General features: G+C 36.6%; 1 protein-coding gene across 1 annotated transcript in view; it reads left to right on the top strand.

The window, feature by feature from the left end:
- LOC136878715 (uncharacterized) overlaps nucleotides 1-7355 on the top strand; it is a 225841-nt gene extending 218486 nt beyond the window's left edge. The window contains exon 8 of the mRNA XM_067152163.2: nucleotides 6816-7355. Within this exon, the coding sequence (XP_067008264.2) occupies nucleotides 6816-6970 (155 nt within the window). The 3' untranslated portion in view covers nucleotides 6971-7355. The remainder of the gene's footprint in view (nucleotides 1-6815) is intronic.
- Nucleotides 7356-13429: the final 6074 nt, after the last annotated feature.

Raw genomic sequence — 13429 nt, 5'->3', positions numbered from 1 at the left:
TATAGATACACTCATTTTGAAATTTCACCCCCGTTTTCACCCCCTTAGCGACGGAATATCCAAAAATCCTCTCTTAGCGAGCACCTACATCTTAATATGAATGTATCCCCAAAATTTCATTTCTTTATGTCCAGTAGTTTTAGCTCGGCGATGATCAATCAGTCAGTCAGTCAGTCAGGACAAGTTATTTTATATATATAGATAACACTAATCCCTGAAGTGAATCAATTTTTTTGTTACTTTATGTATATTGTTTATTATGTATATAATTTCCTTGTCATACATATAATAGAAAAGTAATATCACTAATTCTGTTCTGTAGAATTTAATATTACTTTGATGAGGTGGTGCATTGCTCCTGTGAACCTTAACACAGATTCACCCTTGACATGCTTGCTTCAGGGGTCCATATCAAGGCACCATGATGAAAGGACTGGGGGGATACAGAGGAAAGTAGTGGTAGGGAACCACTGAACCGCTAGCAGCATCAGTAGCATGTTAAGGAAACACAGGAGGGAAACTTCATCAAAAAGGAAGTCGAGAGCAAACATGAGGGGCATGTACTTGATATATACTGGGGAAAATGTTTGCAAGGATGTTAGAAAGAGATTGAAGACTGAAGGGGAATGGTAAATAGGCATGTTTGATCAGAGTTTAAAATAAATGCCAAATCAGTGGTGCAATCTTCTTCTCTTACTAAGCCTTTTCTGACTTCTATGTCGGGGGGTCAGCATTTCTGTCCTTTATTGTTATCTGCCACACCTCTCTATTCAGGGCTTCCTCTTTCTCAAATCTTTAACTACTGTATTTTATCTACCCACTTTAGCTTGGGTTAAATCAAACCTTCTTCTTCCTTGCACCATCAGTCCATGCAATCTCTTTTGGGTCTTTGTTTAGGATGGCCAAATGACCTACTTTCTTGAATTATTCTATTCAATGGCTGTATCTTTATGGTCCCTCGTGTACACTCATTCCTTCTTCTGTCCACTCTTGAAATATCATTATTCCACCTTAGCATTCACATTCCAGCCATGTCCCGGTTTATTTCCTGAGCCCTTGGTAACTGCCCAAATCTCAGCACCATACATTACTGGTCTTAAAACTTTCTTGTATAACTTTCCTTTCAATCTGCTGCTTACATACCTGTTACATAACTCACCGGTCACTTTCTTCCAATTCATACATTCACATTGGATTCTATGGCAAACCTCAGCATCCAAGCCTGTCCCTTTCTCCAAGATTGATCCTAGGTATTTAACCTCCTTGCTATTTACATTGCTACCCGTTGAAGTCTTACAGAGATGTATATCTGTGCTTTCCACCATACTTCCAGCCTTTGTTTAAGTCTATTTTGGTTGGTATTACACAAATAAATATCATGTATTTCCTTAACTAGCCTCATGTACTTCTCTGGGACTCCCTCCTCGCTCATACATCTCCGGACCTATCTGAGCACTCTACTGTACATCTCTATAGGTCAATAAACAATATGTGCATTTCTGACTGCATCTTCCTATAGTGAATATATATGCATATTCATTAAATCAATTAAGCAATTGCTTCCCCCACTTGAGGGTTGCCTAAAAGACAAAGTATAACACAACAATGATAATATTCAAGGAAGTCCACGAGATTAGGAAGTAATCAACAACTACAAAGAGTCTCAGTGAAGGTAGTTGCATGGGCAGCATCACTTCATTCACCAGTGTGTTGGAAAGTTGAAAAGCATGACAGAATGTAAGAAATTTTGTTCATATTGTGCCCCTGGCTCCAACTAGCAGGCCAATAACTTTGATCTTTTGCAGGCCATAAACTTTCTTGTAAAACAGAATAGTAAGCTAATAAATGTGTTTCTTTTCCTGATCAACATCGTCCAGCTGGTTAGCAGAGGATTCAAAGCGGATTGTTGGGTCTATTATGCAGCCTGTTATGTCCTTGTAGGCGATTATGTCAATCCAAAGACCATGGACTTCTTCATGAACAGTAAAGCCTGTTGCTCTCAAGGCCTGACTATCAAAGATCTTATCTTGTGGTGTCTTGCAATACGAGAGTCCAAGCATGTTCACAGTAGCCAAGAATGTGTTCAAGTGTTGTCTTAGAGCAAAGATTGCATCCTCTTTCAGACATAAAACCAAATTGTTTATCTCCTGAATTTATTTTCTGTCTAATCTTCATTCAGTAATCCTTTCCCAGATCTTCATGGTACCGCATGTGATATTAATTTGATTCCCCTGTAGTTAATTCAATTCCAAATATTGTCTTTTCCATTGAAAATCGGAACTAGTATACTTTTCCACCATTCTTGTGATATTATTTCTTTTATCCATTAGGTCCCATATTGATTCCATCCTCTCCCAAGCATTTGCACAATTCTAATAGGCGTATTTGCCTTATTCAAATGATATCGTTCTGGAATTTCATTTCAATGTTTTGCTTGGGAACACATTAATTCATTTTGTTTTCTCTGTGAACTGTTTTCTTCTTTGGCTAGAGATGTTTGTCCTTGCTGGGTGTAATAAAGTATTTCATTCTGTCTCTAAAATAAGTTTTCAGTATTGAACAGCCTTTCGTGGATCATATAAGATCACCACTACAGGATATTCGAAAATAAAAGTTCAGAAGGTCATGCATGCCCCAAACACTTCATTTGCTTTCAATCAATTTTTCAGTCACTACTGATCTGCATTTAGGGCAGTCACCCAGGTGGAAGATTCCCTATCTGTTGTTTTCCTAGCATTTTCTTAAATGATTGTAAAGAAATTGGAAACTTATTGAACATCTCCTTTGGTAAGTTATTAAAATCCCTAACTCCCCTTCCAATAAATGAATATTTGCCCCAATTTGTCCTCCTGAATTCCAGCTGTATCTTCATATTGTGATCTTTCCTAGTTTTAAAGACACCACTCAAACTTATTTGTCTACTGATGTCATTCCATGCCATCTGTCCACTGACAGCTTGGAACATACCATTTACACGTTATAATTCTCATATTTTGGTCTGTATTGAATTGTACATTGAGGTCAAAGAAATATTAATGTTCATTAAATTCCGTTATGTATTGAATAGGTGGAATTTAATAAACATTAATATTTCTTTGAGATTAACATACCACTTAGTCGAACAGCTCGTCTCGTTTCTCCCAAGTCTTCCTAGCCCAAACTTTGCAACATTTTGGTAACGCTACTCTTTTGTCGGAAATCACCCAGAACAAATCAAGCTGCTTTTCTTTGGATATTTTCCAGTTCTTGAATCAAATAATCCTGGTAAGGATCCTATACACTGGAACCATACTCTAGTTGAGGTCTTACCAGAGACTTATATGCCCTCTCCTTTACATCTTTACTACAACCCCTACCCTCACAACCATGTGCAGAGAACTGTACCCTTTATTTACAATCATATTTATGTGGTTACCCCAATGAAGATCTTTCCTTGTATTAACACCTACTGTAGATACTTACAATGATCCCCATACAGAACTTTCACCCCATCAACACAGTCATTAAAACTGAGAGGACTTTTCCTATTTGTGAAACTCACAGCATGACTTTTAACCCTGTTTATCATCATACCATTTCCTACTGTCCATCTCACAACATTATCAAGGTCATTTTGCAGTTGCTCACAATCTTGTGACTTATTTATTACTCTGTACAGAATAACATAATCGGCAAAAGGCCTTATCTCTGTTTCCACTTCTTTACTCATATCATTAATATATATAAGAAAACATAAAGGTCCAATAATACTGCCTTGAGGAATTCCTCTCTTAATTATTACAGGGTCAGATAAAGATTTGCCTACTCTAATTTCCTGAGTTCTATTTTCAGTCACTCTTTTGTCTAGTCCAATTGTACTCATTTTTGCCAGTAGACTCCCATGATCCACCATATCAAATGCTTTAGACAGGTCAATCATAATACAGTCCATTTGACCTCCTGAATCAAGGATAACTGCTATATCTTGCTGGAATTCTACAAGTTGAGCTTCAGTGGAATAACCTTTCCTAAACCCAAACTGCCTTCTATCGAACCAGTTATTAATTTTGCAAACATGTCTAATATAATCAGAAAGAATGCTTTCCCAAGCTTACATGCAAATTATGTCAAACTGACTGGCCGGTAATTTTCAGCTAGAATTGAGCGTCCCCTCCCCAGGCCTACCTCTTTTACTCTCTCTCTCTTGCTCTTTCTTTTCCCAGCCAATTTTGAAGCTATGCATGACCATGACTTCAGGATTATATTTCTTACATTAATATTGTAAAACAGATATAGGACTAGTTCTAAAGTTTGCTTATAGTTATGAATTTCATTGGGTTCCGTATTGAAGTGGGATTACAGTAAATTAAAATTCATTCAAGGTGATTCAATCACATGTCAAATGGTACTAGTTTCAGCATCTATGTGCCATCATCAGCCTTAAGTACAAATTAAACATATGCCTAAAACATCTAAAACACATTTTAACACATTATAAAATGCATCACTGTAATGATACATGAGATAAGTTAAACTTTTGTTAAAATTATTGCTGTAATATAAAATTCTTAAAATTCTGGCAATTCGTTATATGGTCCAGTCTGTGTACATCCAGGGTAAGTGAATTTTTGCTTTTTTATGCTGTCTGTATGGGTGACACTTATTCACTTCATATTAGGTGGTTCCAGGGAAGTTTAATTTGATCATGTAAGATCGTGATATAAATAGAGATGAATTCCCACTTCAATTTAAACCTTGAACAGCATGTTGAATGTGTTTGTTACACAGACGGAGCCGGACGATATTTGTGTGATAGCTATTATAAATTCACTTACTCTGGATGTACACAGACTGGACTATATAACAAATTGCCAGAATTTTAAGAATTTTATATTGCAGCAATCAATTGTAACATAATTTTAACTTATCTCATGTATCATTACAGTAATATATTTTATAATGTGTTAAAATGTGTTTTAGATGTTTTAGGCATATGTATATAATTGTTTAATTTGTACTTAAGGCTGATGATGGCACATAGATACCAAAACTAGTACCATTTGACATGTGATTGAATCACAATAAAATGTCATTGTATTGAATAGGTGGTGGACCTTGAAAGAATTTTAATTTACTGTAGATCTAAATTTCCCTAAGTTAATGAAGGCATTAAAAATACTTTCACATTTGGTTATTATTTACTTGACAATTTTGTAAACCTTTTCAGTTACAATTTGGATTCATCTATCCAAATCCAGCTTGATTTTTTTGTTAGGATATATTTTTTAACAAACTGAGTGCCGAACTGATTATAGTACACTATTCCACTGGTGCCAAGCATGAATTTTAATGATAATCTTAGAATATATTTATATGATGAATTAAATACACATTATCACATCATACCAGGGTTATGGTGTCTTATTACTTTTTATGAGACATATGAGATTCCATGTGATGTTACAGAATTCTTTTTGCATTGGGAAAGGAACAGAATATACAACAGATATTTGTATAAATTCTTTCTATACCTCTCTTCCCATATCCTACTGGGGTCACAGGTCTGATCTGTGTTGCACAGGTTCTCTGAAAATCTTTAAAATGTAGTTAGTGGGATGTAAAAACCAATAAAATTTATTGTGTTGCACATGTTTTACACTCAGATATGGAGAGATGTATTCATTATTACATGTTTCTGTGGTGGTTGGTAGTGTGACATGTTGTGAGTGCTTATAGAGAGGAGTGGTGGGACAAACACAAATACCCATTCTTTGAGTCAGAGGTATTAACCACATGGGATTAAACCAAAGGCCTCAATGCTGATCATTCAGCCAAGGAATTCTGAAAAATAATTTTATTTGAAAATGCAAACTAACCAACATAAATTCTGTAAGCCAAATAATTATGAAAACTTTTAAAAATGCCAAAAATATGCTCATGTTAAATTTAAATAATGCTACTAGTTTAAAATATTTTCATAATGCTCACACTAATCTATTTAAGCTTTGCATTACAAAATTCTCTGGTAAATCATTTTTATTTTTCCAAATCATGCCAATAATATGTGTCTTATGGTCCAGCAGCTTCTCAGCCAGCTCATTTGATGTGTGATAACTGTCATTGCAAAGAAAGTGACTATTTTTGTTTTTTAGGTGTAGCCTGTGTCATTTCATGGCTTAAATTCCTTGACACTATATCTGTGGTCTTACCAGGAATAAACTGTCAGAACAGTAGACGGCTTCTTAAGGGAAGCATTAGTTTATCATACTGTTTTCTCCTGCTACATCACCTGTGTCTTCTATTTCTTTACATTGTTGCATAAATATACATTTTTGCATAAATATACATTAAAGCATGTTAGACATGAATGAGGAAACCACAATGCTTGGTGTGCTTGTAATTGTGAGGTTCACCATTGGCCAGTCAGTCAATTTAAATGAATTCTGTGTAGTCATTTGCTGCCACTCGATAGAGATACTTAGCTGGAATGGGTCTTGTACTCTGGTCTTCACATAGTACCAATGTAACATGCACAGATGATTCAGCTGACCTTCAACACCATATTGTCTGAAACTGTCTGTGTTACCATATGGTATCACACCAACTCAGATTTTGAGAACTGTGTGTCATCATATGGTGGCATGCCATTTCAAATTTGAAGTTAAATGTGTCACCATATGGTAGCATGTGACCCTCAACATGTTAAATACTAATTTAACTTGTTCCAATCAATTTTTTCAGGAGAGGAGAATTTTTGAAATGGGAAGGGGGCAGGGAGGTGCCAAGAATTCTTGAAGGTTTTCTCGACTATAACTCTATTGTATTTCATTTTTCAGAGACACTGACTCCTCATTACGATGTTCCACCACCTACTGGCACTCGTAACAGCATATGTACAAGTACTGGTACAGCAGAGACTGAACACGTATATGAGGAGCTACCTTGTTGGAGAAACCAGCCAGCATCATCACAGAGTGAATCTCAGTGCTGATGTCTTTCAACGATGTTGAGTGAATGTTATTGACTCTATGTGAGCATGAAGATATTGTGAAACTGTGGAAGCATTGAAACTTCTGGTTAGTTTTTGCTGAACTTCTTTTTTTTTTTTTCATTGTGTAGTAATTCCTCAAGATGTATCAGTGCTTCGGTATAACTGACTTTCTGAAAGAAATTGATCTTCTTCTCAAATATGTAAAATCAAGTACACTACAGGTACAGTTTATCAGATTGAAGTGTACTCCAATCCCTTATGTATACATTCTTGTGATAATTGTGAATAAGTGTAATGTGTCCTCTGTGTAATGAAAAAGACTGATGGTTGTGATAAATTCACCATTTTACACTTTCAATGAAAAATCCTTGAAACCTTCACAAAAGTAGTCTATTGGAAATTATTTAAAACAATATCTCTCAATTTAAAATACGTGAACATCTTAAAGATGAGAACTTAAGCATAAGTACCATACTTTACAAGTAACGAAAATGGTTGATCTACTGAAGGAAGGAAAGGTAAAAGTGGATTAACAGCATGTAACAGGACACTATAAGACAACTAACAGGGTATATATTCTCTTCACTCTTCAACTTCATACTCTTTTCCACTTCTGTCATATTCAGAAATATTGTTTTGCATTCTCCCACATCACTGTTTTCATAGCTTGCCTTTCCTTCTTATTTTTCACTAAAAAATATTTTAATTCATCACCATGTGGTGAAGAACGGAATAAATTGTATCATTCCACTGCTATTATACATGCTGGTGTAGGTAAGATTTAAAAAAAAGAATTAGATCACAACAAGTAAGAGTGTACAAAGAATGTCAGTGATTACGGGATCAGGACAATTAAAATGAGCGTAAGTACAACCATCTAACTCATAATTTACATACAGAGTCACCTGGAAGAAAGCAAGGCAAATGCAGTTTACAAATACAGGAAATGTACATGTCGGAGTCCCTGCGGTCGTTCTACGGATGGACAAACTAATAGTTATTTCATTCTCTCGCTTTTGGGAGCAGACCTTCAGTACACAACAACAGTGCGAGTAGAGGAGTATTGTATTCCTACAAATGTTTGACATCTACAGTGCCATACAAATTAATCAAAATGCGACTATAACATACATAACTTATTTCATATTTTTTCACTTAAACACCTACTGTATAACAACAACAACAACAACAACAACAACAACAACAACAACAACAACAACAACAACAACAACAACAACAACAACAACAACAACAACAACAACAACAACAACAACAACAACAACAACAACAACAACAACAACAACAACAACAACAACAACAACAACAACAACAACAACAACAACAACAATAATAATAATAATAATAATAATAATAATAATAATAATAATAATAATAATAACAATTAGCTGAAACCCGTCAAAACATGACGGTCAATAGGGTAAATATTTAGTGAAAGATTTTCATATATAAGACATTCTTTGTACAATTACATTTTTGGCAGTATTGCAACTTTAAGGACGTCTCAAGTTCACACTCTTTACATTGCAACCATGGCTGAAAACTGGCTGAAGTAAATTGAAATATGTACGTTCCAGTGTTTACCTTTGAGCTTTATTGATCGTGATACAAAATGCTAAGCAAGTAGGAAATTGGTGCCACTTAAAAGAAAATAGAAGTGTTTTATGATGGAATTAAATCATCTTGAGGGATCATAGCTCTACACCTATTCTGAATGTACACTACCGGTCAAAAGTTTTCGATCAGAGACGTAATTTTAAATAATCTATCATAGCCCTGTTCTGATAATAAAACAAGCATAAACATGTAAAGACGGAACGACTTTGTTGTGTATTTGACCGGTTCTCTGCATGGAGGGTCGCTGATGAGTAACCACAACAACACTGACGTGTCTTTACCCAAGACGTGTCCACTCGAATAGGCCTCATTCCTTCAGCTGTCTGTGTAGCAAGCAGTTCACATTAGTTTTCAGTACAGTGTGTGCAGCTAGCAGTGTGTTTGTGAATCTGATCACGTGCATACCATATTACCTCCAAATGGGATGGAAGCAGGAGATTGGAACTGAAAAATGTGCTGTAATTGTAGCTTTGCATCACATATTCTAGTAGGACAATAGCAACAAAAGTTGGCATAGCCCAATCTACAGTGGTGTATACATTGCAGTGGTTCAAGCAAACCGGTGCCAATGCAAATGTTTTGCGATCTGGAAAACCCCGTGTAACATCATACAGGGAAGAACAGTTCATATATGTACAGAGTAAATGTCAGAGGACTCGTACGGCACCTGAAATTCGCAAGGAAGTCAATAATATGCGAGCTGCTCCAATCTCTGTCTCAACAGTGCAACGCCATCTTCGTGAACGAGGTTTAAAGGGGTGCATAGCGGCCAAAAACCTTTATTATGGACACAAAATAAGGTGAAAAGAATGCAATGGGCATAGCAACATAAAAACTGGAGCATGCAGCAATGGTCCAAGGTGTTATTCACAGATGAATCGAAGTTTGAAGTATTTGGGAGCCATCATCGAATGTTGTTCGTCGACTTCATGGAGAACGTATGAAGAGTCAGTGTGTGACACCTACGGTGAAGCATGGTGGAGGGTTGGTTATGGGTGGGGATGTTTTGCAGGTGAGAAAGTCGGTGATCTAATGTGAATTAATGGAACATTGAAGAAGGAAGGATATCACAGGATACTGATCAACAATGCAGTTTCATCTGGCAAGAGACTTATTGGTCATAGGTTTGTTCTGCATCAGGACAATGACCCCAAACATTCTTCTAAATGGTGTAGAGGGTATGTCAATAGAAAAGAGAAATGTGGGAAACTGAAAAATATGATTTGGCCAAGTCAGTCACCAGACTTAAATCCCATTGAACTGTTATGGGATGAACTTGACATGGAGGTCTGAAAACTGAGGTCAACTAATGTTGAAGAGCTATGGAATAATTTACAGAGCTGTTGGACTGCAATATCTACGCAAACACTACAAAATCTTATTTCCAGAATGCCAAGAGTTTGTGCAACTGTTCGAAGGGCAAAGGGTGGATACTTTGAAGAGGCTAAAATATAAACCATATTGTATTCTGCTTAATGATAGAGAGAGAAAATATGTATTTTGTTGGTCTATTTAGTTTTTACGATGTGTTTGTACACTGAAATAAAGTATCTAGTTTTGTGCATAGGTGATCGAAAACTTTTGACCGGTATGTACAGTGCACCGATTGATCATTGGTAAGCAAAATGGTGGCTATTCTTATCCATGCTACTAACATAACCACTGCAAAGCGTGCTAGTATCCACTGTTACCACTGGCAACACTTTGAAAATATAAAAATCAAATATTCTTTAATACCGATATTTAATATTCTTGTTTCTTTGCCTGGACGTGCCGTAAAAACTCTATTGCAGTAGATCGTCACCGTCAAAGCTGAGGGAGAGGGTGTTACCAACTCCATGTAGTGGTTATGCTTTGAATCTGTTCTAACAGCTAAGCGAGTATTACTGCACCTGCGCCAAGCAAGGCCCCTCTACCCTTGACACTGAGATGTATCCTGCTGTGTACTCTTGTCGTGTTACCACAATGGAAAGTGGAAACCTTGCTGTAGCTTATAACATCGGTGCTAAGCTGTTCTATCCATTATTTCTGCCGTACTCAACAGTGCATTGTTATATTATTGCTTTCTATTATAATACAATGTGACTATTCTTGTTAAAGTGTAAATTTATACTTAATTTATGTTAGGTAAGATAGCCTGTAGGACTGCACATCATATTAAACATTAAAATGAGTGCTGTCACTTCCACCTTGCAAATAAGTGAGTTGGCGGGCCCAGAATATTCATGTATAATAGAAAGCTTAATGAATATGCCATTTTCATTAAGAACTTTTGAAGAAAAGAAAAACATAATTGAAAAAGGTAGACCCATGCCTTATTTTAAAAATAGTCAAGGAATTGAAAAGAACAGTATGATATTTTCATGACTCATGATACATAGGTCTGGATTGGTAATGTGGTTGTGCAAAAATCAATGAACTATACTGCTGGCCATGTATTCTATTTTCTTCAGAAAAGAATGCTTGGAATAAAGACGGTGTTGATGATTTAGATAGGTATACTATCAGAAGGAGTGCGGTAACACTTTTCAAAACGTCATGTGTCGCCACTGAATATAATGCAATATTCTTGTCCATGCTGCTAATATAACAAAAACCCCTAAATTGAAACTTTTGTGTTAAGCATTGGTATATACGAGGTGTCTGCGTTAAAGGTATAATAATATAAAATTTAATAACTTGAGAAGTAGTGGAGATATTTACTTGCGGTTTGTTTCTACAAGTAGGGTAATTCAAAATGTTTGTTTACTTATGTAATAAACCTAAATATGCACACTTTAGTGGAGCGACAGATATCTAATTGGTATTCCACTTCTCTCCAAGTGATCTGCAGCATTGTAGGCGTAACATTTACGATAACTGCACGAATGAGATGATGCAGATCTCTATTTTTACATAAAATGAACTTCAAATATTCCACCTAACTTCTCAGCAAGAAATGTCAACATCATGCCAATAAGACGACTTTAACATCCGCTCATCGGATTCCTTACACATCATTTTTATTCTACTGGATTTAACATTGTGCACCACATTATCAAACTTTCACCGACACAACAGAAAATTGTATGTCAACACAGCACCTTCAGAAAGAAGAATTTTAATGCCAAGTTTTACTGAATCATCCCATATGGATAATTTTAATTTTAATGTCAACAATATATTTTCAAGTGTTGTGCTCTGAGCAATCCTGAACACTCTTCACCATTTTAATCGACGTATTTGGCTACCCGAATTATTTTAATGTGTTACTTTGTTCTTGTCCTTGTTGCTTTCTCTTAAAGACTTTTGCGGCTGATGATGTCTAAAAGTTAGACGAAACATGTCCCGTCATATTTTTAAAATGATATGTAAATAATTAGATAATAAAAAATCTTGGTATTGTAAAGGTGGAACATTTGACTCAACCTTCAAAGACGCAGATCTGGTCGATCACAAACTGGTGTCAGGTACACTTGATTCTTAACAAACCTCCACAGGAAAGAATCAAGTGGCGTAATGTCGGGGCTTCTAGGGGGCCAAGCAATTGATGGACTACCTCTCCCAATCTAGCGATCTGGGAACTCACGATTCAAGAAATCCCTCACAACTTCCGCATAATGGCACGTTGCACTATCTTGTTGCAAGATCACGTCACAAGGAAGTTGCGGCACAACATATTGCTCCAACATGTCTAGGTAACGTGTTCCATTAACTGTAGGCTCCGTGAAGAAGAATGGGCCAATAACCCTGTCCTTCAACAATCCATACCACACATTCACTTTCGGAGAGTCCCGTTACAACTCTATCACTATGTGGGAGGGGGGGCGTTTAGATCCCCATATATGGCAATTGTACTTGTTTACCATGCTGGAAATATGGAATGTAGCCTCATCCAAGAAACAGATCGAATCGAGGAATGCCTCGTTTCCATCAATTTTTGTCAGAATTGTCTCTGTGAATGACTTCCATAGAGGCCTGTCCTGAGGTTTGATTTTCTGATGAAGCTGCAGTTTGTACACCTGTAGGCGCAACCTTTTATGGATGACATTGTGTACTGTCGAACGAAGTAACTGTAACTGCCTGCTTGCTTGTCGAATTGACTTACGAGGGTTCCACTTGAAGGACTCACGGATTAAATCAACAGTAGACTCTGAAACTGCATGCTTGGCGGGGTGGCCCGACATTGACAGCAAGGTCCCAGATTCTAGAAGGCGCCTGTCCCATTTCATGATTGTTACGTAAGTGGGAACATCATCAGTTGTTAACAGTCCATACTCACGTCGAAATCTACGTTGTACTAGTGCAACGGATTTTATCTCCACGAGTGAAAGCACACAGAACACCTTCTGCTGTGAAGTCCACATGGTTACTGGCATGCTTCTCGTGAACAATGCAGTTACGCACATGTGCATGTGGTGCCACCACCACTGCAAGAGAACAGAGAAAACATTTTGAGTTACCCTAGTTTTAGAAGCAAACCGCCAATAAATATCTCCATTATTCCTAAAGTTATTAAATTTTATATTATTATACCTTTAACCTGGACACCTTGTATATATGTATGTTTCTCCACGGTGCACGGGACCATCGATAAAAAATGCATTCTTGACGTTTGTGTTGTTAAGTTGGGGAATGTCAAGGATTTCATTAATATAATTATTGAAAGTTGCTCCTGGTTTGTTATGAGCGCAATGTTGGCCAAATGAGAATTGAAAATTGGCACATCAGGAATTTGCCCATAGTAAAAGTACAATCCTTTGGGTTTTCATGACAGTAAATTATGACATACAGAAATGACTCAATGTCCTAACTACTACAGTGGAAGAAATTCACAGCCTTAGT

Source organism: Anabrus simplex, chromosome 1 (genome assembly GCF_040414725.1).
Source record: "Anabrus simplex isolate iqAnaSimp1 chromosome 1, ASM4041472v1, whole genome shotgun sequence".
Lineage (NCBI taxonomy): Eukaryota > Metazoa > Arthropoda > Insecta > Orthoptera > Tettigoniidae > Anabrus > Anabrus simplex.
This window is presented reverse-complemented; position numbering and strand designations above follow the sequence as displayed.